The sequence below is a fragment of the Amblyomma mixtum genome, chromosome 6 (genome assembly GCF_055824585.1).
Source record: "Amblyomma mixtum isolate Tamu chromosome 6, ASM5582458v1, whole genome shotgun sequence".
Classification (NCBI taxonomy): Eukaryota; Metazoa; Arthropoda; class Arachnida; order Ixodida; family Ixodidae; genus Amblyomma; species Amblyomma mixtum.
The window spans coordinates 49,716,560-49,739,881 of record NC_143017.1 but is presented as its reverse complement, the minus strand read 5'-3'; the positions used below and the strand labels follow the sequence as shown (position 1 = coordinate 49,739,881).

Here is a 23,322-nt window from a genome sequence, read left to right as displayed (position 1 = left end):
TATCTGAAAGATGATTGATTAGAAGTAGAAGAAAAAAAAGCCATATCCCATCAGTGGTTCGGATCCCACAGGCGGCATATGGTTGTTATGGAAATATACGGAGCTCTAATTAATACTACACAAAAGGCGAGTATCGAAACACAATGCCGTTTGCAGACAGAAAGTGTTATTGCTAGTTTAATTACTAGCACACTGTTCAGTTGCTCGAGCAAGTAAGCACTAGTCTGCAGCCGCACCAAGCCGAAAAGTTCCCTTCTTTCTCAGTAAATCCAGTAACCAAATGCTGAACGTATTTTTGAGGTGACCCTCAAGTTATTGCCTTGTTACAGCTAAACAGGAGCAAAAACAAGCATAAGAAAGAACATGAAAATCAAACTAAGTGTTCGGTCATGTATATATGAAGGGTAGCGCGTTTTTGCATGCATACCGCGATAATTTGTCGAGTGTTCGCAAGAAGCAGACTTTTAGATCTGTTTTTCCGGTGTTCTGGTCAGGGCAGACAATTACGCTTTTAATTTTTAAAGTATGCCGCAGACGTGCATATAAACATTACAATTCAGCTGATACTAAGTATTTCCTTTCGGGTTGCTTGTGCTTGCCCCTATAGTGAAAGTTTCATACCGAATCTGTAGTGCGCTGTGGTCATGCAGTGGCCATCGACAGCTTCACGCATGCACATTTCTCGAAACAGAAACTGTTGATTCTGCGGTATACTGGAAACTAAAAAAGAAAAGCTGCGCCCCAGCTCATCCTCGCGGACACTTGGGGCTCAAAACAGCCACAAACAAATTGTTGGAGGTCGCTGAATGCGGCAGGCGAGGACGGAAGAAGTGAACGAGTAAGCGACAATGCGAAAGCAGGCGCAGGCATACGCTGGGAAAGAAGTAAGAACGTGCACGGAATGACAGTGGTTTACCACCTGTTCCGCAGTGTAGACAAAGAATGATGCATATACGCTGTCACACCGATATGCACTTTGATTTACTAGCTTTCAAAGCAACACGGTGATGCGCGCGAACAGCTCACTCGCTTTGAATTTCAATGATCGGCCAAGCACTGGAATTTAAAGCAGTGCTTGCGGTCATTTACTCTATTTCACAGCTGCTGTGTAACTGCGCTAATACTGCCTTCATTCGTCACACTTTTGTCTGCGGTGGCTTGGGGACCTTTGGATGTTGGAGCAGAGGAGCAAACTACAAAATAGCATAGCTGTACTAATTTATTTATGTACCCTAAGGGCCCTTCTGGGTATTGTGTAGGATGTAGTCAGTAAAACAAGAAAGATTACAAGAAGCATATAAGTAAAAGGTCAAAGTAGTTTTTCACCACGAAGGGGCACACGGCGACATAAAATTTCCTGTTCTTAAGACTACACAACAAAACTATGGGTACGCTTAGGTCATCTTAAGCGTGGAACGAGACAGCAATAGTGATGCCCCGGTTTGTGCCTAACATGAACTCTAGTGGTGTCTAGAAATTCGATCGCTCCCAACCCGGTGGGGAGGTTGTGATAACGTCACAAGGTCACGCGACCTCTCTCAACCAATAATTAATTGCCACCTGCTACGGTTAGCAAGTTCTGATGACGTCACAATGTCACGTGAATTCTATCGACCAATCATGATGGCCCATCAGAGCAGACTGTGATAACATCACAAGGTCACGAGGCCTCTCTCGACCAATGAGTGAATTTGGAGACATCGGAAGGCGAATTTTGCTCCTGACGTGAACACTAATTCTATCGCATTAAAACTATTTCTCCTGAATACTGGACACACATTTCCTGATAGTTAGAAAAATGAGTGTCCCCACTCCTCCCGTACAAGGCTGTTGTAATAGTGAGCTATTCGCACGAACGCAGCACAGCTTTTTTTCTGTCAACTAGAAAGCACTAACGGGCCAGAGCAGAAAACACTCCGCACACCCAGAAACACGAAAACTGGTGAGCTGACGACCATGACCAAACACCACGGTCGTAAGACTCGCGCGGAGTCGTTCAATGAGCGCGGCCTGACTGGGTACTCGCTTTGCGAAATACTGAGCAGCTACACTCCCAGTTCGCACGTCTGACGGAGTCAACGAAAGCGGCGACCAGCGGAGGAATAAAGATTCTCGCTTATCTTTAAAGGCGCGATAATAGAGGAACAAGATAACAATTCGTCACAAGCGTAGTGCTGTGCCCAAGCGACACAACCCGTCCAGTTGTATTATCTTCGCAGTCCTGGCCCAAGGAACGAGTATAGCGAGTCGAAAGCAGTATTAGTACGAATGATGTCCGCAATTCAATCCTCTTATTTTTCGCGATAAAGTTTTGAGGAATCGCCATGCAAAGATCACAAGAACAGACCGGCGGAATGTGGAGTGAAGTAAAGGATGTTAGACTTGTTCTGCTTTCGTCACTGTATGCTGGATAAGATTGTAGTAAAAAGGAGCCAGTGACTGCGATGAGATTTATTGAGCGTATGACCTACGATTAATCATAATGCGCAAGTTGTTAATTCTTACGTTGGTTCGCACAAAGATGGAAACGTGACAGAGCGGTTTGTCTCTAAGGCAAACTTCGGTTTATACCTTGCATCTACACCCGAAACTTGTCCTCACATCTGTGGGTACAACTTTCGCGGTTTTCGCGATCACAGGACACATATCCAGGCATAAAGCCATTGCGCCTAGAGAAAAGAGCTCGACAAGCTGCTCGTATGACGATACGTTTAATTACTCTGAGTATAATGCAGCCATGCTTGGTAGCAAAATGACATTGTAGACACTGTTTACAATGCGCATGCGAAATGCGGACTGACCGAAGCAAGATGTTCTAACCTAGCAGAATTATGTCATTGTACATACGTGTCAATCAGTATGTCTTGGCGACATTTCACGAAGACATGGCGCTACATCATTAAGTGGTAAAGCTGACATTAAGAAAATGGGGGAGGCGTGGGTAGGTGTAACGCGTTCACTCCTTCAGCACTGACGCACATATCGGGCTGTCTCAATCACATTCTATTCTTCTCTTCCCCCTCCTTCATTTAGGGCGCACTGTTCGTCACGCATATCGCTTTGTGGTTACTGCGCATTCGTCATCACTCGCGTTCTTTGTGTCGTTTAGAAGAAGCTATCAGTCTACGTTGTGGCAAACGTGGTTCAGACGAAACTGCGCAGCAAAGTTTGTTCCAACGCCCGGCATATATCGACGAAAGGACATGTTACGAGCTTTCTTCCTTGATTGCCCAGCGTCGCTAAATCGCTACATACCGTTTGCACGTCGTGTATTCATTAATACATAGAGCTTTCGTGATGCAAATTTCGCTATCAACATGCTTTCAGAAGCCACCGCTTTACGGTTAAAATTTTTGACGTCACTTTGGACAAGCTGTTTGAAGGGGGGCGCGGTTGTAAGACTTCCAGCCAGCTTTGGGCAACTCCTGGTCTTTGATATTCTAGTATTTTTCGGGGAAAATTGCAAGATATTTTTTTAATGATCGTTTATATAATTTATATGCTGTCACTGGGCCTTCGAGTTGGTCTTGGACTTCTGATTTACTCCTTCACACAGCTTGAACGAGCTGTACAAAATGAACCAGTTGGAATGGCTACCTACCAATTTGTCAAAGTTTAGTGGTACTGAGAAAATTCTGATATTGGCTTTCCAAACTGGGAACATTAGCTACCATAATGCTGAGTTATCTTTTTCTTTGATTCCTTCATAAATTGAGAATTAAAGGTTAAATTGGAGAAGGCTGAGCAAACGCCGTTGACCGTCGAATGCGTATATTCGGTCCCATGCCCTGCTCTTCCTGACAGTGCCAAGAACTGAACTTCTATGCAATAGAGTAAGAGTTTCATTGGGACGGAAAGGCCGTGTTGCTCCACACATTTTCCATGGTTGGCAGGTGGCAAGGTCGTGCATGGCAGCTCACAACGAGGCTCGCTATCGCACTGTCACAGCTAATAGTATAATTAGGTGTCCTCCCAAGTCTTTTGTTTACTGTCGGCAGGAAACTGACCTTCTCGGCAATCTTTAGAATATTCTGTGGACCTACGGCAATGTATGAACAGTGAACAACGTTGTATCTCCCATCTACAACGCATGCAGCTACAACGACTCACCTGGTGACACAGTGAGCTGCAGTGAGCACCCACTGGGTGCCGATGAGGGCGCCCCCGCACAGGTACTGGTTCTGCTCGTTTATCAGGGCCGCCTGAGAGGAGAGTGGAAAGACACTTGTTTGTTATGTCTCTTGCATCTCTGAATGAAATGCTCGCTTTTATTTTACAAAATGCATGTACACGACAAGAGTGCATCCCAGATGTTCACCCCCTTTCGAGTCCACGCTGCTGCGATCCCCCGTATAACAACGAAGATCACTCACTTCTTTAGAAGCATACGCAAAGCATGCAAGACCCTGTATGTTGGAGGATAGGATATTCAGGCTATGCCAGAGATCTTGCAAGATGATGTGGATGAAGAAAAGGAACAACTGCTGTGTTTTTTAGAAAGCACAAGCGACTGAGTCTATCATGCGCCAAAAGTAGATTTAAAAGGAAAAAACGAGTACGCAAAGAAGCAGCAGATTGAATCGATAGAATTATTTTCTTTAACACAAAATTGAACGTCGGCTACCTTAACTGAGTCATTGTTTCCCAACTGCGTGAATGAGCAAGGCACCTTGGCCAATCCCCCACTGCGGTTATGTGCCACTCCAACAGAGGACAACAACAGCACGGGTCTTCGATGGACAACCGGTGGGAATCTATTTGTGCAGCAGCTCTGTTCAACGATTCGCCTGATTATCTGTAACTTTTTAAATGCTGTATGCTTCCTTCACGAGGCCAGGGGCGGTACACGGACACCCGTACTTGTCTGCTCCTCGAGGCAGAGCGCGATGCATAAAAGCTTTTTAAGACACCTAAGGGATTCGGAGACAATGCGTTGGAGCTCGGCCGCGGAATCGAAACGCTTACTCATCGTTTGTGGGTGGAACTGAAAACTGGAGTCAGTGTTTTGTTCGCTCAAATGGACTCGCGCTGGTACTGTTGCGAGCTTATTCAATATCGCGGTCTACGAAATCGCCCGCGGCCGGCAGCGCTCTTGCATATTGCTGAATGAATTAAGTGCGTCATCTGCAGTCGTTCCTGAGCGCCATCAAAAGAAGCGCCCGGTGTAGACAAACGCTGTGATCTCGCAATAGCCTGTTTCCCCTCTTCCTTTTTCGTTCCACAACCACTAATAGCGTGCTCGAATTTTAGCGGGTCACTGGACGGATGTGGGTAACAACGCTTGACGGTGCCGTCACTTCGGCAGAGGTACTTCTCATTAGTAATGCGCCGGTATGTGAAAAACATGCTAGCAACCGAAATTGGCGAAATGACAGTGGTTTCAGATAGGTGGGCTTTCTAGCTAACATGCTAAGCTAGAAAGGCTTGCAAAAGCCTGTCTGGTCCACACCTGAACAGGTGTAAAAACACGAGCTCGTGAAGTTATTAGAATTCCATACAGATAAAATTCAGTGACAACAACGTTAACGCAAATACCCGATCCTGACGGATACGATTAGCTGGGCTACTAATTCAAGTCAGAATTTTGGATTGTACGGCGGGATTTAAAGCACTGGTAGCCGTCACAAACGCGGCACCGATGTTCTGGTTTCGAAGCTGGTTTCGAACGTAGTTGTCTCGTAGTCTGCGGGCGGCTACACTCCTCGTCTTCTTTTACGTCTACAGGTTCGGCGCAACTTCTTCACTACAGGATTGTTATCTACCTGCGACAGTACATCGAATGCAGGAGCTATGCAATTTATCTTACACAAAAAAATAGAGAAATAAAAGGAAACCCGGCACACCGTCAGCAAAGCAAACCCCTCTCGGTCAACAAAAAAAGAAGCCAAAGGAAATCTCATATCAAAGGTCAGTGATTGCGAGATTCAGAATAGGGTTGGGACTGTACTGGCAGAAACATTATATCGGGTGATTGTGTTCTGCGCGGTCGCGGAAAGGCGGTTCGCTTTATACACGTTGTTAAAAGTTGTGTAGCCGTATATTACCACTTTCGTAATAAGTGTAGCGTTTTGAAACGAACACCGTTGCAAAGCGTTCGCACGTATAGAGCACAATTCCTTACTCAGCTGCTTTCAACACTACGTGGTATTTATGCATATAGGGATCTGGAACACTAATGTGGATCGATACTCGCAAAATGACCTTCATTCCGCGCAGGATACGTGTGCAAGCCGGTGTGTGCGTGGGCATGTGCATCGTCCGAGCATCCTATGCCACTCATTGCACTGTGAAATCAGATTAACTCGAAGCTCTTCCATGCCTTCCCTTTCCCCTGCCACGGCCGCTCGCGGCCGTGCCCCTGCTGTGGAGTAGTGGGCTAGGTAGGTTCACTTTCATACCAGCCGACCTCTTCTTTTCTATCAAAAAAGTTTTATCTTTTTCATAAAAATGGTTTGCAGACGTTTTATAGACTTCTCATAAACTCTACTGCCTTCTTATAGATAATTCATTTTTTCTATTCATAGTCTATAGACAGTCTAAAGACAAAAGTGTACTAACAGTGCATGGTCATAAACTATGTATTATCTATAGACTTTTTAGCGCTTGTATTCTCTAAAACTTTTCCATAGGATTTTTGCTGTAGAAATTATATAGACATTACAGACAAACGTCTATGAACAGTCTATAAACTGTCTACAAAAATTTTTTAGGTCTCCCTCCTCTTCGCTGACAAAATGGTACGCGTCTCTCTTCTCTTGCTGCTTATTTTGGGACAATTATTATGCCTCGACACAATACCAAGAACGAAGATGACGGGACAAGAGCCAAGATTTAATGGTCGCAAAACTTTGCGAGCAATAAGAACCAGCGCAACCCGAGTAAAATAAAAAATAAAAAGTCATTTCTCGGTCACCCACTTGTCCTTTCACGCCCTTTCTTTCTTTGTTCCTTCGGCATCGCGCTAATTATCGGCATGTAACGATTTATCCACTTGACCGACTACCCCAGATTTGGAGATATGGTGCTTACAGAGATAAGAAAACTGGTCCCCAGTAAAATTAGCCATGGGCAACTGCATGCGCTGGTAAACGTAAGAGTGGCATGGAAATGAGGGGAGACAAACTGGAGCAAAAGTCTTGATGCTTCGCTTAACCGAGTACGCTTCAGTAAAACAGGTGACACGGACGGACACGACACGCAATACGCGGGACGGACAGAGCGCGAACTAACGGCTATTTATTACATTCCATTCAGGCCTCTTGCAAATATTTGTCGTAGATGTAGCGGTGTTGAGGGCAGAACTGAGTAAAGCTACAAAATAAAGGAAAGGTGACAACACCGTCCAAAATGGAATAATAGCGGTTTGTCTTCAAAACAGAAGGCTTTCAAAAACGCAGAAATTGTTGAAAATGCAAATAAGAGAGAGAAATTAGCGAGGCTTTGACAATTTTTCAAGAAAAAGAAGGCAGCTGCATTAGCGCGCCATCTATAGATCTTCAAGAAAAATACTTTCAGTCGTTAAAGGAAGATAAACCGACTTGTCCCCTCTAGTTACTGTCAGGTCGCATTTCTGTAATTTCGTTTTGTCGCTTGCTTCAAAATCCCGTGCAACTTGCAACATCTATATGAGACGTGAGCGATGCGTCACGAAGAGCTTTAAATTTGCATTCCATCCTGTTCGTTTAGGGAATGCGCAAGCTGTTTTATTTACCAGCGTACAGGGAAATCCAAGAATCAAATCCAAGCATTAACTAGCTCAAGTTCTTTCTCTCTATTCTTGCTACAGTGACAATCGCATGAATGTTCGTGCCGCATGAATAAATGAAGTTCAGCCGTCTTCATTTAACCCGCAAATGCCGCCCGGCACTCCATAGGAAACTACAGAAACGGACGGAAACTGCAAACTAATCTTGCTCACACGATATTTCACACCCAATACAGTATGCATGTTAGAGTGCTCCTCTTGTAACGTCTCAGACCATAACTGTCTCGGTGTCGTCGTCTGTCATAAACGCCGAGGAATACGAATACTGTTACTGAGAAAAGCCACACGAATTACAGTATCCTTATTGTTTCACATTGCCGCATTCCATGACGTTGTGCGCGACGTTTGATTACGCAATAACAAGCACGTCTTTTCTTTATTTTTCCGCACGTCCTCAACGTCGGTATCTCTAACTGGCTTCGAAGCGTATCAAGTTGGCGCCATGACTGCTCACTCATGTGGGGTCCCAGTCATTAGACACATTTAGCATACTCTACTGAAACGAATCCATATGCAACTGTATGGAAGATATACGGTTTCCGTACATTTTCCACAAGGCGCATACAGAAATCCAAAGGATGTCGTGAGGGCTTTACGGAAGACTATATGGATCGTATAGAACTCGTACGGGTGTTACGGACTGTTATACGCGGCGAGCATGAGGGCATCATACGGCGTTACGGACACCTTATGGAATGTACGCTGGGCGCGGATGGCTGTGTGCGGAGAGCATAAGGACTTCATAAGGTGTTACGGGCGACCTTACGGAACGTATGGAATATGTACGGTTACGGACGCGGCTACGGCCGGAATATACGGATTCCTTACTGACGTCACATACGACACATATATACAATCCGTATGCATATGAACACATCCGCGCAGCACTTACGGTAGCTTAACCATATGGACTGTTGGATGCAGACATGTATACATATGGAAGCGGAAGAATGTATCTGAGTCATGCATATAACATGTGCAGTGTTACCGTTACACAAGTACCAGGATCCCACCTATGAATGCGCATGCGCTGATTGGTCCTCATGTGACAGCCGTCCGCGCGGCTACAGAGTATGTGGCGCCATCTGGCGGCGTTAAGGCGATCTGCACATGCGCGCTGGTGGTGCCAGCGCCCGGTACTCCGCTAACGCTAACACGGTATGTTAAAGGCTCCCGTTATTGATGCCGTGCACAGTGAAGGCACTGTCCACCCACCTGCCAGCACCATTCTCCGGGCAGCGAGTCCTTGCCTCCCGTGATTCGGGCAGCATGGCGCCGGTCCGTAGAGGATCCCCCGGCCCCCTTGACGCCGCACGTGGAGGGCCGCGGCGGACGGCGACCTTTAGCCACCGAGGGAGCTCCTGCAATGAGTCAGGGGAGAGCGCCCAAGCCATTCATAATACGTTCCGAGGAAACGCGGTCTTACAAACGTATTCTTACACGTAGGAAAAACCCCACCCAAACAGGTTAAAATTCCATAAGAAAGGCCAAAAGTAGAAATATTTCCGTGCTTGGTGAACTCTTGTTGACGAGAGTGCGCACACTCTACAATCACAGACTGCACAAGCTGGCAACATTGCCTTTCGGCAGCAGATGAATGCGGAAATTTTCGGGTGCGACATCAGAGCACTGCACGGGCCACATTCTTAGGCCCGAGTCGTCCGAGCCAGGCCCAGGCCCGTAGCATCAAGCCCGGCCCCGGCGCGGGCCCGCTGCATTATCATTTTACTGAGACCGCAGCCGCAGGCCCGGCCTGCCAGGCTCGATGCGAGGCCCGGCCCTCCCCGGGCCCGTTCCCGCAGCAGATCAAGTGGTAAATTGTTCACTGAGTGCAAACAGCAGACAGTTTTAGCGTAGCTGGACAGCCATCCGGTAAATACGGCAACGCGTAGACGTTGCTACCGTTGCCAGGCTTGCCTAGCCGCATTTTACATACGGTAGCAGTTGCCTTAGTTGCCGTGTTTACCGTAAGGTGGTGCTAAACCTCTCCTTTTTCAAGCTACGCAAGTAAAAAAGTGTCCGGCAATAGTGGTCAAGCCGCGGTAACACTGGAAACAATTACGTTGGCAAACAGAAAAAGAGAACATAAGGCGGGTCCACCCCCTTGGCTTTTTGAACAGTGATCTTGTATTTTAATAGCCCCAAGCTTCCTAGAATTAAATGAAAAAGGTTCCATAAACACGCAATAAATTTTGCGTTGCGTCTAGATTTTTCATCAGTCATTTTTAACTGTCCGCGATGTCCAAATATTAAAACATGCTCAAAGCCATAGCAATGGCATTTCCTTTTTTTAATGAGGGCTATTTCGTGGGTTGAATTTTGGCCTCACTGGGCGCGTTTCTATGGGACGCAAAATAATAAAAGCGCCTGTTTATTGGGTAGTACCTGTTTTTGTAAACCCTATACCAATATGCTCTTTTCTATGGCGCTTCTCGCAGCGTACAGATGCAATTTTGGAAGGCGCAGGCCGACAGTGAAATATTTTCTTGGGACAGTTGTCCATCGATAGTCGAACGAAGACCCTTCTCCAGCGTTCTTATGAGGCTTCAGTTTTACAGACGTGAGCGGTAGCACAAAAATGAATAAGGAGAGGGGAGCGCATTCTGGCAGATCTGAGCTGAAACAGCCAAGTCAGCGATGCCATGCACTTCAGTACCGGAGCGCACTCGTGAAATGAGCCGTGAGCCAGTTATTAGAAAGCTCCAATACGAACGCCGCTTAGTGCAGCCAACTGCTGGATTTTGCAGATTTATATTTTTATCTTTTCTATCGTTCAACGCGCCAAGGCGAGCGCGTCCGAAATTATTTGGGCATAGCACAGTGAGTGACGCTGACTAAAGTCGGTATAAAATTGAGCTGAGCTTTCTCTCAATCGGCGTGGGCAAAAAAATTCATAGCAGTGGTTTATTAATGAAGCACTGAAAAGATTTTTGCTCCGGGATTCATTGATTTCCGAGAAGTTTCGGGGAACAGTCGAAAACAAAAATCATCATTACTTGTATTTTTTTCCCGTGTGAGGAATATGCCTCTATAGCAGATGCCAAAAATAAGTAATTGTCGAGTAGTCTTTTGCTCAATGAACACCACGGCCCTATTTCATCTGTGTCGTTGCTAGAACACCATGAGTGCATTTCATGCTACAGTAATGAATCAAAAGCCGTACGCAGCCCCTCTATGTACGGGCCCGAGCCCGGCCCGAGCCCGTGCAGTGCTCTATGCGACATACCCTTTCGACGGTACGCTGCACAGGCTAACTGCTTACGGCGTCAACAGGAAGCACAAGAAACGCGTGGCATTTAATGCACATGTTACCAACAGCGTGGTTGTTCATTTGAATACTTTTTTAAAGTCTGCTCGGACCTCCTCTCGCCGAGTGCCATTTCCAGCTAAACACCTATTCAGCATCATAAAAAGAAGCCGCGCGCTAACCTTTGAGGCGAACTTGTCTCCGCGAAGTATATGACGCCTCCTGCGCTCATACGAAGCTCGAAATTTCAGGAGAGTAATATGTTGTAAAAAAATTGGCGGAGGCTTAGCTTTGGTTAACCCTGGTAGGTTGCGAAAGCGAGCGCAGAGCCTCTAACGGAAGGAACGCGGCGCGCCGCGTCTACCAACGTTACCAGAAAAAGTAATCTAGTAACGATGGCGTCTACTGGCTACAGGACGAATCGGGTTGGATAGCCTGTTTTCGTGCTCGCTTATGACGTCACACCACCTGTTAGACCACAGCGCACCTAGTGGGAGAAGCGCGAAACGCCCGGCGTGGCTAGGAGCCACGCTACGCTGAAGAGCCGACAAGGAATCCCAGCTCTCGCGCTGGTATGACGTCAGTAGTCACGTGGTGTAAAGCGTAACTACCGGACCACGCTACGCTGAAAGCTCGAAACCTGGCGTAGTATTGCTTTCACAATAAAATTGAGGCTGGTTTTCAAGTGCAGTCCTCGCTTCTGTAAGAATGCTGCGATTTCAGGTCTATTTTTTTTTAAATCAAGAGTGTAAAACTGATTTGCTCACAGCTACAATTTTCCTGCTCGTTTAATTCCTCAGTCACCTTCCAGAAAAAAATGTCAAGGCTGTCGTATGTGCGAGTTCTTGCTTATCCTTCCCAGGGCCCCACTTGATCCCATTTCTCGAATAGGTGACCGAAATCCTCGTTCCGTTATTAAACAAAATTCCCCGAGCCCGCACATCATGCCCCAGCAGCGCGTTTCGGGCACACGAAGCAACTTAAAATGTACACTTTTTCCAACCGGAACTGCCCGCTTATCTCTCCTTAATGCTTCACGGTGCCCACTGAAAGCGGGTCACCATGTCAAGCCCACACACACACGCCCGGGTGGGTCTTCTTTGTCGAGCGGCGGCGGCATGTCTCTTGATTATGCAAATCGTGCGCGCAAACCGGGTCCCCCGCTGCCCTTGGCGCGCGCCCGCAGAAAAATGCGAGCCGCTCTGTTAACGAGGGGGAGGCCTTCCTGCTTCCTCCTCCGGGGAACGCTCCTCCCTTTCCTGTGTCGTCTGCGCGCCCGAAAACGCGTCGCCGGATCTGGCGAAGCGAATGCCTCCATTCCGTCGCAGTTTGCGCAACAATCAGCAAGAATTCCCGCACTTCTCCTCGCCCCCGTCTCTCGTGTTTCCATAAGAGCATGCTACTTACTCCAAATCCCTTGCGTGGTCCGAACCCACCTGGCTCACATGTGACCCCGCTTTTCACATTCTCGAGAACGGCCAGTGCCCAGCCCCCTCTTGGATGACTTTCTCGTTGGCCGCTGGGCGCACTTGCGAACTTTCGCATAGAAGAACCTATGCTAACAGTGTCGCCGTTACCCAGCAGAAAGTCCCCCGTGGAACAATGCAAAGCTTTATCCCACCTGCTCCTTAACGCAAGCAACAAGCGACCAATTAGATTCCTGCGTGAAGTTTGCCCCGCCACGGTGGCTCAGTGGTTACGGCGCTCGGCTGCTGGCCCGAAAGACGCCGGTTCGATCCCGGCCGTGGCGGCTGAATTCCGATGGAGGCGAAATTCTAAAGGCCCGTGTACTGTGCGATGTCAGTGCACGTTAAAGAACCCCAGGTGGTCGAAATTTCCGGAGCCCTCCACTACGGCGCCTCTCATAGTGTGAGTCGCTTTGGGAAGTTAAACACCAATAAACCAAACCAAACCAGCAATTAACGAAAGTGCGATAAAATAAAGGTGGGGTCAACGTGTTCTTGAATGCGTGGGCTCGGTTTGTTCTTATTGATTGCGTGTTAATATAGGTTGGCCTCGGATTTTGCAATCATTTTTTGTTCGGATTTGTACTACTATACATTATTGCTTACTGCAGCTTCTGACCTCAGGAATTAAGGTCTGTTTCCGGGCGTCGTACTGCTAAATCGCTCTGCAGACGAAACGCACATTTCAAGAAAAGTTACACATTATTTTCCGTTGGCTGTTGCTTGTGTCATTCATTCCACTGTAAAAATTGGGCATCCGCGCAGCAAGTACGAACTAGTTTTTTTTTTGTGGTTCAAGTTACCGTCTTTTAGCACTCGTCGCACGTGCTTTCGTGAGCAATAATGCACTGCTAGTAATGAAGTCCACACAGCAAAGCGAGCCACTATACACGCTTGAAATAGGCGTCGAAACTCACGTGCGTCGACTAGCGGATTGGATTGGATTGGATTGGAAAACATTTATTCACCGGCGGAAAGTGGTTTAAGGTGAGGTCTTGGTCGCGCTAGATGCGATTAGCGAAAGCAAGCACCGTCTTGTAGTAATCCGGCAACGGCAACGGCATTTGTTTCTCAGCCGTACAATGGTGTCCTTACGACACCCATAAAAACCAAAAGGTCTCTAAAGGTGAGGAAGCTAAAGCTTAAGCGGTGTAATAAGTGCTCCACCACACGCCTAAGGACGAAATCCCGTTGCATGGTTGCTTTTTGGCAAAAACGGAACCTTCTGATATTTACAACGCTGTTTGCGTTGATTTAATTACGTCACCGCTTAAAGCTTAAGCGGTGTCATGAGTGCTCCACCACACGCCTAAGGGCCAAATCCCGTTGCATGGTTGCTTTTGGACAAAAACGAAACATTCTGGTATTTACAACGCTGCTTGCATTGATTTAATTACGTTCTGCTCAGCTCTCATGAAGTATCTCGGTCACCCAACTCCGTTACAGGGTTACAAATCGAGGCGCACTCGAAATGTGGGGGTACGAGGGGGTACCCAAAAGAAACCGGACTTATTTTTGTTTGAACTTATTTGTTCACATTTTAAGCACAGACCTTCAATATCCTTCAAAGTATTCCCCACTTGCAATGATACGCTTGTTGAATCTTTCATTCCATTTTTCAAAACATTGTTTAAATTCATCTTTTGTGATGCTTGGCAGTGCCTCCGTCGTTTTTTTTCTTTACCTCAGCAACATCAGCGAAACGCTTTCCATTCACCTATTTTTTCATTCTAGGAAACAAAGAAAGTAGCACGGGGCAAGGTCGGGAGAGTATGAGGGTTGGGGAATAGGGGTCATGCCATTTTTGGTCCAAAATTGTCGTAGAGACAGGGCTGTGTGAGCAGGGGCATTGCCATGATGGAAAAACCAGTCACCCGACAGCCACAAATCTGGCCGCTTCCACCGCACACTGTTGCCCAATCTTTTCAAAACATCCAAGTAGAAAGCCTGGCTAACTGTCTGGCCCTGCGGAACAAATTCTCAATGGACGACTCCTCTCACGTCGAAAAAACAAATCAGCATTGTTTTGAGGTTCGGTTTCACCTGACGAGCTTTCTTGAGGAGAGGTGAATTTGAAGTTTTCCATTGGCATGAATGTTGTTTTTATTCAGGATTCGATTCAGGAACACTTGAGTTGTCCCCATAGCATCATCCTTGTACGCCTTTCTTAATATTTCAAGAGTTTCCATTCAACTTTTTCCGAGCAAAAATCTGAATTTCACCGGTGCACGCTGTTCACGAAAATCAGCCATTGCAAAAAACGACATTCACACAAAACAGTCGTCACTCTAAAACTCTGCCTAAAGTAGTCTGACCTTCTTCAACGACGGCACTCGGCTTACTGACTCTGGAATGTTCGTTCTATGCGCTCCTAGTGGCAAAACGCGGTACCACAGAAGCTTTGCCGCCCAAAAAATTTAGTCCGGTTTCTTTTGGGTACCCCCTCGTATAATTGATACATCATCTTCATCATCATCAGCGTTGACTATGCCCACTGCAGGACAAAGGCCTCGCCCAAAACGTCTCAGTTAAACCTGGCCTCTGCTAGCGGCGGCCAACGTATCCCCGCAAACTTCTTAATCTCATCCGCCCACCTAACTTCCTTCCGCCCCCTGCTACGCCTGCCTTCTCTCGATAGCCAGTCCGTTAGCCTTAAAGACCATCGGCTACCTTGCCTTCGCATTACATGCTCTGACCAAGCCCTTTTCTTCCTGTTGGTTTCGATTAGGATGTCATTAACCCGTGTTTGTTCCCTCACCCACTCTGCCCGCTTCCTGTCTCTTAACATTACATCTATCATTTTTCTTTTCATAACCCATTGCATTGTCCTCAACTTGACTTGAACCCTATTTGATCGATAGCCCCACGTTTTTGTCCCATAGGTGAATGCCGGTAAAATACAGCTGATGTATACTTTTCTCTTGAGGGATATCGGTAATCCGACATTTATGATCTGAGAGAATCTGTCATATGCGCTCTTCCACATTCTTATTCTTCTAGTTGTTTCCCTCCCTTGATCCGGATTTGCGGTTACACGTATGGGCCAACTAGCAACGGATTTATTCCTCCGTGCTTTCTTCACTTTTATACCCCTATCGCTCTTATGACTTTATATTTGAACAAATAAAAAGAAACATCGAAGGATAGGCAGAAATTAGCCATTCCCAATGGCTGGCAGTAATAAACGCAAATCGGGTGAAACCACCGCTCATTTTTCTTAAGCGCAGGGCGTGCTTTAGTGCCACGTTAAATGGTCTATAGCTTCACTCGGTCCATTGCAATCGAATACGAGGGCGCGAGCATTTCCGCAGTCGATAATGACTGCTGATTTCACCGCAAAACTTAACCTTCAGTGGATGAACACGGTTCCACTTCTTGAAACCTTCAGTGCGCAAGAGCATGCTTCATTGACCGGCATATTAGTGCTAGTCGGTCCTGACAGCTGCCTAGAAGTACCCTGGCCAGCAACGGAACGCCTTTAAGGAAAAGAAAGTTCGTGAATGTCGCCATGTAGATTACTGCTGGAAGCAGAAACGATATTTTTTTAGTCACTGAGTCTCTTACAATGACAATTATCTATTTTCGTACGTTTTTTTTACTAGTGCCCCCCCAAATGTGTCACTGCCGCTCAAGGGGGATGTATGTGCGTTATGATTTTCTGAGATGACAGAGAGGACCTGCAAGAAACCAGAAACCTTGGAGTAGAAAGCCGTGGTGTTCGATTTTTGAGGATTAATAAGTTGTCATATAATTCTTGGAAAGATTATTGGCAACGCCGCTAAGAAGGGCCGATGAAATGAAGAAGCGATCACTGACCGTTGTCGAAGAAAGGTAAGAGGATCGGACTTCTATCGAACTCTCGACAGCATGCTAAGAAGCCATATTCAAAGAGCGATTTACCACAGGAAGACTTTCTGCAAATCTGCACACCCTACTGCGCAGACTTCTGGATGAATTGTCATCATTATTCTGTCCGGAAACATAATGCCCGACAAAGAAAAATGCCAGCACTGATTCCCGAATCTGATGCGCTAATTTTTTGTCTTCCCCGGTATGCGCTCACCCACGAGGCATAATAAACTCACTCGTTGTGCTGGATGTCACTGCGGTGGTGGCTTGAGTGTCGTGCACTGCGATGTGATTTGGAGGCGGGATCTTCCTCGGAGGAGGGAGTGCCGGCTGAGGCCGTGGATGTTGATGTTCCGGCTGAGGCCGTGGATGTTGATGTTCCGGCTGAGGCCGTGGATGTTGATGTTCCGGCTGAGGCTCTGGTCGGGGACGTGGCGGCGGAGGCGGGCGTGCCTCCACGCCCGGGTTGAGGGCCGCCCTCGGCGGCTGAGGCAGCGGAGGCGGCGTGGGCGGCCTCTTCTGCTCTTCGGCCTGAGCAGCCGCGGCGGCCTCTTCGGCCATCCTTTGCACCTGGGCGACGTTGGCGCAACACACGAGCCCCTCCTGCGGGCAGCGAAGACCCGGGTGGATCGCGTGCTCGCCGAAGCAAGCGAACCGCAGGTACGTCGAGATACAGTTTCCAGGGCATATAGGACCTTGGTGCTGCGGCTGCTGCTGCTGCTGCTGTTGCTGTTGCTGCTGTTGCTGGTGATGCTGTTGTTGGTGCTGCTGGTGCTGCTGGTGCTGCTGTTGCTGCGGTGACGTCGGGGCTACAGGAAGGGCGTTGGACTCTCCGTCACCCGGCCTCTCTTCTGTCGTCGGCGGCCGCAAGGGTCCCAGCATGGGCTTGCTCGGCTCGTCGTTGACAAAGCCAGGCAAAGGAGGACCCTGTGGGCTGCCGCCCTGGAAGTCCATGCTGCTCGGGCTGGGCGGTCGGGGGCCTGCGTGACACGGCAGCCACATTCTTCCAGCTTACTCTTTGATGGCGGGAACGGTAGTGCGGTACGCGCTGCTTGGGAAATACACTTGCGAAAAAATCCATGCGTTACAAGGGACCTTGACTTCATTGTTTTCTTTCTGATTAAAAACAGCTTTAATTTACTCTTCACTTGCTGTCCTTTTACAACAAGTAAGCATTGGGAAGTCTTCTGAGTGTACTTATCTTACGATGGGCAGTATACTGAACAACGCGCAGCTTCTGAGACTGCAGCGTAAGATTCTGCAGCAACCTGTGGCGATAACTGCCAGCAAATAATTCAGGTTAGTGGTCCTTGAACCAACTAAAATATAAGTTATGCAGCAACTTACTTGCATCATCAAGCTTGGTTGTTTCTACTGCAAGAGGCCTTTTGTCAAGGCAGAGCCTTTCACTACAGCGTCCCTCATAGCCTGAGTTGCTTTGGGACGTTAAACCCCCAATAAACCAAACCAAACCAATCCCAACCGCTTTCGTCGCTTTTAGTTTATAGGCCATATTCAAAGCTGTTTCATACTCCTCTCTATTTTCTCTCACTCGAGAATAAGCCCATTTTAGACCTATCTGAAGATCCTTTTATCTGAAGACAATGTGACAGATCATCAGTTCGCTTTATACAAAGTTATTAGTGAAACTCAACATTGGTTTGATGTGACTCAATCTACCCCTAGTATAATTAATAATCTTAGGCAGCAGTTTTGTGCCGTGAGGCTTTCTTTCTTATTAAGGCAAAGTGCCCGGATAGATGTCATCACTTCCGTCATCATTTCGACAACTTTGACTGCTACCTTGCCGAGAAACGATTTCGCGCATTCTGGGACAGTGCATTTCTGGCTAGTATGAGTCCCAGTATAAGTACAGGATTAGTCTAGGCAAGTCTGCATTTCCCTCTAATAGGTATATGGGTCATGCATCGTACTCACCAGGGCGTTGCAGGGAACCTGGAGGGTGATGTGGAGACGGCCTCAGTCGCTTAGGTGGCCCAAGGCCCTGTTTGACCGGCCGTGGAGCACTCTGCGGTCCCTGCTGAGGCATCTGAGGAGGTTCCCTGTGCGGTATGTCCGGTCTCCCTTGTGGCTGTGGAACGCGGTGCTCGTGCTGGGGTCGCCTGTGGCCACCATTCTCCAAGGCCATCTGGTCCATGAGGGCCTGGTCTACGGGGATCACCGCATTTAGCTGGTCATGGGCCTGAGGGTGGTTCTGGTAGGGACGCTCCTGAGGAATGATGGCTCCGAAGGGCCTCTGCTGGTGCACTGATGGTCTCTGCTGATGCATCGGGGGCCCTGGCTGAGGGCCGAAGAAACCTCCCGTCGGCCTTTGCTCGCGCTCTGGCTGAGAGCAACAAATGGTTCCGCTGGGGCACGTCGTGGTGCGTAGGACCAACTGTGCAGGCTTTTGGCACACTCCGCTCAAGAAAGGCGGGAGGCAGCGACCGTCGCAGGCAGGTATAGGAGGCTCGGTGGTTGTGGCCGCGGCACTTACACAGCAAGAGCCACCGGTCGGACACGAATGAACCGAGGACACGTGGTCACAGAGGATACTGAGGAGCGGAGACACGCACGATCCGGGACACTCTGGGAGTTTGGCCTCCTGGATTGCGTCTCGAGGTGGGGGGCGTTGCTCCGGCTGCTGCTGAGGAGGTCCGTCGTCCGGTTGCTCCGCTTGAGGAGGGCCATCCGCTGAGGTACAGCACACGGCGTCAGGGCCACAAGAAGGCGAGCTGAGAACGCGATGGCAGTACTGGGAAAGCCCCTTGCCGACGCAGACACCGGGGCAGACGTCACGCTGCGTCGGAGCTTGCGTGGGTGACAGTGGCGTTGACGGGGGACGCTGTTGCGGTGGAGGCGGTGGCGGCTGAGGCGCTTCAGCCGTGGGAGTCACCGCGGGCAGAGGAGTTGGAGCAGTCACATTGCCCTCTTCGTCAACGGTAGTTGTGGGAGAAGTGGCCGGAGCCATTTCTTCATCGGCAAGGGGCGCAGACGTCTCGACGGCCGTGCCGCCCAGGCTGAAGTCCTTAGGGACGCAGCAGCGAAGGTAGCTAGCACCGCACTGAATTTCATCCACCACGTGGTCGCACAAAAGGGCGGTGATTGCGTGCACACATTCCCCGGGACAACCGCGGGCCTTGCTTGTGGATGTCAGGGATCCAAGTATGCCTGGTGACGAAACGAGCGTGTCATATTTAAATTTCCTTGCACGAACCAGGGCGGAAAACAGCTTTGCTCGAACTCCACAGAGAGCTGCTTCGTCAGCGATTGCATTGTTAGCGACGTTCGATCCCGACAGAACATAACAGCGTAGAAACGCCAAGGAAGGAAGAACCCCGTTCGAGTTGCATTCTGTCTGCTAGGACAAACATTTGTTTGTTATTCTTGCTAGAAATGAGGACATAGTTGTTTGGTTTTAAGCAATAACTGTACAGTATGAAAGTGCTGTATGGTTGGCACTAGAGAGTTAACAAAAAGCAGAGACATTGATTGAAAAAAAAAAATTAAATAGGTTTGGTGACTGTCTTCATGACTTCATGCAACTCTTTCCCGCTACTCTACTAGATGCACTTAACGCGCCGTTGTTGTACTATCACAAAATTAGTATCCGCAAAAGACTTCCCCTTTCAGAACTCCGAATAGCCGCTAATGTGGGTTTCTGATTCTGTAATTAAGTACAAATGCGTGAGACTTCTTAAGCCTCAGAGTCACTGGCATCTTCTCCCCTATAGCAGCGGCAGGGGAACACCCAAGTTTCTGATCTTCTACAGCGAAGGCAATCAATGTTTCAGGTCCGGATTAAACTGCGAAGTCGAGCTCACCCGACAGTATGGCAGACGTGTCCTGGGCCCAGACTCCAGCGGTGGCCAGAAGCAGCAGCACGATGAGCCGTGCCGGAAGGCTGGCGAGCGACCGGGCCATGCTCAGGCAGGCAGCGTGGTGAGGCAGCGGCCGCTGCTGCAAGTCGTCGCGCGCTCTCAGCACTGTAGCCGGATGCACTGGCGGCCGCAGCTGAGCCGGCCCGCTGGTAGTGGTGGTGGTTGTGGCGGCGGTGGTTCACAGGTGCGCTAAAGAACGGCGGCCAGCGGAGCAGGGGGAGGGACTACTGCTGCTTCCGGAAACCAGTTCGGACGAGGTCGACGCTCCCTGGGTCGACGGAGCGCCCGGGGCAGGAAGAAGGAAGAGGAGGGCAGGCGGGGGAGGAGGAACACGCGCAGGGTCCGTTTCCAGGTCAGCCGGATCATACACTTTCCAGCAGAGAAGGTCACGGCCAAGGACGACCATTCAGCAGCGGCAGCCGCCGCCGCTGGACATGAGTCGGCCAGACTCCCCCGAGGGGAACCGTTACGCGAAGAGGTGAAATTGACTTCTCCGCTCCTTTTGCTCGGCCGAACGCCGGCAGGCTGGTTCCGTTACCCGCCTCCCGCGGCGCATCCTGCGTGGACTGGACGATGGCTACTGATGATTCAGTCTGCGGCCGGGACAGCTGCACTTGTCGTGTACCAGATCTAAATGGCATTCATGCATGTTCCATTTTTAGAGCTCATTCAACGGTTCCGGCTTCTTGTCGGCCTTTCTAGAACATCTCAAGATAATGCGGGACGCCGGTGAATCAGAGGATGACATTCAGATGAGATTGCATCGAAGAGCGATAGCCACTGATGCACATGAAACGCTTCTGCAGGTTACTTGGTACAAAGTGTCTTAACGTAACTGTTCTCTTTTCTCTTGCCCGCTTCCAACAACTTCCTCCTTCCTTTTTGTACGGGCCAAGTACGGATGAAAAAGTAACCGCGACAGGAGCTTCACATCGTGGTCAAGCGCAGAAAGGCAACTTGTGTCGTTTTTTTTTTAAGCACCCGTTGTTTGCCACACCACACCACCGTCTCCAGACGGGCTTGTAACAGCTCGACGGCAGTGTGCTGCAGACAAAACCCATTCTTTGGTTGACCTGCAGTACAAAGAAAAGAAAACCAGCAAACAATAATCGCTACCGCAAGTCCGTAAATATAAAAAAGACATAGCAACGGGCGCGTCGGTAGGTAGATGGAAAATAATAATACAAAGAACCTGTTCAAAGCAGATTTTTCCTAATGTTTATGAAAGCATGAAAGTTTTCAGTGGTACAAGTGGACATGCTGCATGAGCGTGGGCTGTCTGTTTCTCAACTCGGTTATGCCGTATGCTTGGTGACACCGTTTAATCACTTGTTCATGCTCGCAGGGCCCGACATTACCATGGTAGGTTACCGCTTCAACTTCTGATATCTCTGACCTGAGGGCGAAAGCCATGCACTGAATTAAATTTATGTTCTTCAACTCTTTCACTATCCGAGAAAGAAGACGTAATGTAAAGGTATGGCTAGAATCATTACGAAAAAGGAGATGCCTGCGTCGCTGGATGTGCACATGGGTCTTTGGTCGTTGCCGTGCAGCATGAGAGAGAGGAGTTGGCTGGGATAAACATCCGTTACCGAGAGAAACGTTTCTTTTCTATGCTCTTAAAGTGACGGGCAGGACCCCGCTTTGGACACTACTTTGTAATCAGCGCAAATGCAACACGTCAGACCCTATACAAGAGAGCAATCGTTGATACTCGTCCTGCAAGCTTAATTCGTTGTCGGACGGCAAGCTCGATGGCTCAGTCATCTTTAACTAATGACGCCCTTACGGCGGTATGGCCTAGACGGAAGGATTCAGGTTTTTTTAATAAAGAAGTATTTCTTAAGGTGGTACTGGGCTTTCGAACTTGATGAGCACTCGAGGGCGTAGTCAACCTGATTTACTCCAGGATGTCCTAGTTTTCGTACTACTGCTTCAAAGCATGGGCCGTTACCAGCCTTCAGATTATATAAAAAAAGAAATGCACCGTTAGGCCAGCCCTAAATCTAACTGTTTACCACCGGCAAACCAACAAGAATGAAGCCACAAATGTTGGCTAATTCAGTTTATGTCGGCGGATCAAATCATTGGCTGGACCACGCGGGGTAACCGCTTAATATTCTTTGTTCCAAATTGCAACAACTTATATCAATAGTGAAGGTTTTAATATAAATTTCATGATAGAACAGAGGCAGGGCTCTGCCCTTGCCATAAAGGTCTGATTTTTCTCTGCTCAGAATCAGTGAGCGAGACTCCGCCTAAGTTGAATTCATAATGTCTATGTGATATGAAATTCGCCCTGAAAAGTTTGTAAAACGTATTTGCTTTCTCAACGTTCATAACCGGCCCCATGCTTTCCAGTCCACGATGGAGAACACTAGGAGAGTTTGATCCTCCCAGGAAAAAAAGCCAAAGAAAGTTTTTCATCTTCCCACGTCTGATAACACCACCAGCGCCTAAAAGTGCTTAAATTTTGTCGGTGAAAAACGAAAAAGAGAGAGATAGAGAGTAACCTTTATTTGTCCAACGGAATGGACCACGCCTAAACCCCAGGGCCCCAGGGTTCGGGCGGTAAGCTTAGGTGCAGGCCGGAAGCACTTCACTCATGGGGGCATCCTCAGCCAGTCGGACTACTTTGAGTTGGTTCTTTTTTTCTGAGCTTTGCAGAGGGGTCTCCCAAGCAGTATTGGTTGTTATCCCCGCTATTCTTCCTGGACCCTTCTCACATTCACAAATAATATGGTCGAGTGACCCTCTATCCTCACATCGCTTGCATCTGTCCGATCGATGGCCAGAAAGCGACACAGCAAACCAAGCAAGCAGTGTTGCGAAAATGAGCACATTTTGTTAACTTCATAGCTTTTTTACTCTATATGGTGGATGCAGGGCTTAGGGCATTTTCTATTTTCTAGATATCGATTGGAATCTTGGTTTCGGACAACACATGTGTAGCACCAGCCAATCAATATTTAAAAAAAAAAACCTCGGTCTTACAGTTACCTTCGACCAACCAGAATAACAAAAGCCGTTCTAACATGTTATATTTGTTGCTAGGAGACAACCAAAAAATTTTAACACCAAACAAAACGAACAAGGGTCGGGAGAAGACAG

At 48.2% G+C, this 23,322-nt stretch overlaps 1 protein-coding gene across 1 annotated transcript in view; it reads right to left on the bottom strand.

The window, feature by feature from the left end:
* LOC149339054 (uncharacterized) overlaps positions 1 to 20,251 on the bottom strand; it is a 63,130-nt gene extending 42,879 nt beyond the window's left edge. Inside the window, exons 1-5 of the mRNA XM_089550394.1 lie at positions 20,152 to 20,251; positions 18,266 to 19,498; positions 16,564 to 17,307; positions 8,981 to 9,126; positions 4,111 to 4,202 (exon numbers count right to left, since the gene is read on the bottom strand). Of these exons, the coding sequence (XP_089406520.1) occupies positions 4,111 to 4,202; positions 8,981 to 9,126; positions 16,564 to 17,307; positions 18,266 to 19,498; positions 20,152 to 20,251 (2,315 nt within the window). The remainder of the gene's footprint in view (positions 1 to 4,110; positions 4,203 to 8,980; positions 9,127 to 16,563; positions 17,308 to 18,265; positions 19,499 to 20,151) is intronic.
* Positions 20,252 to 23,322: the final 3,071 nt, after the last annotated feature.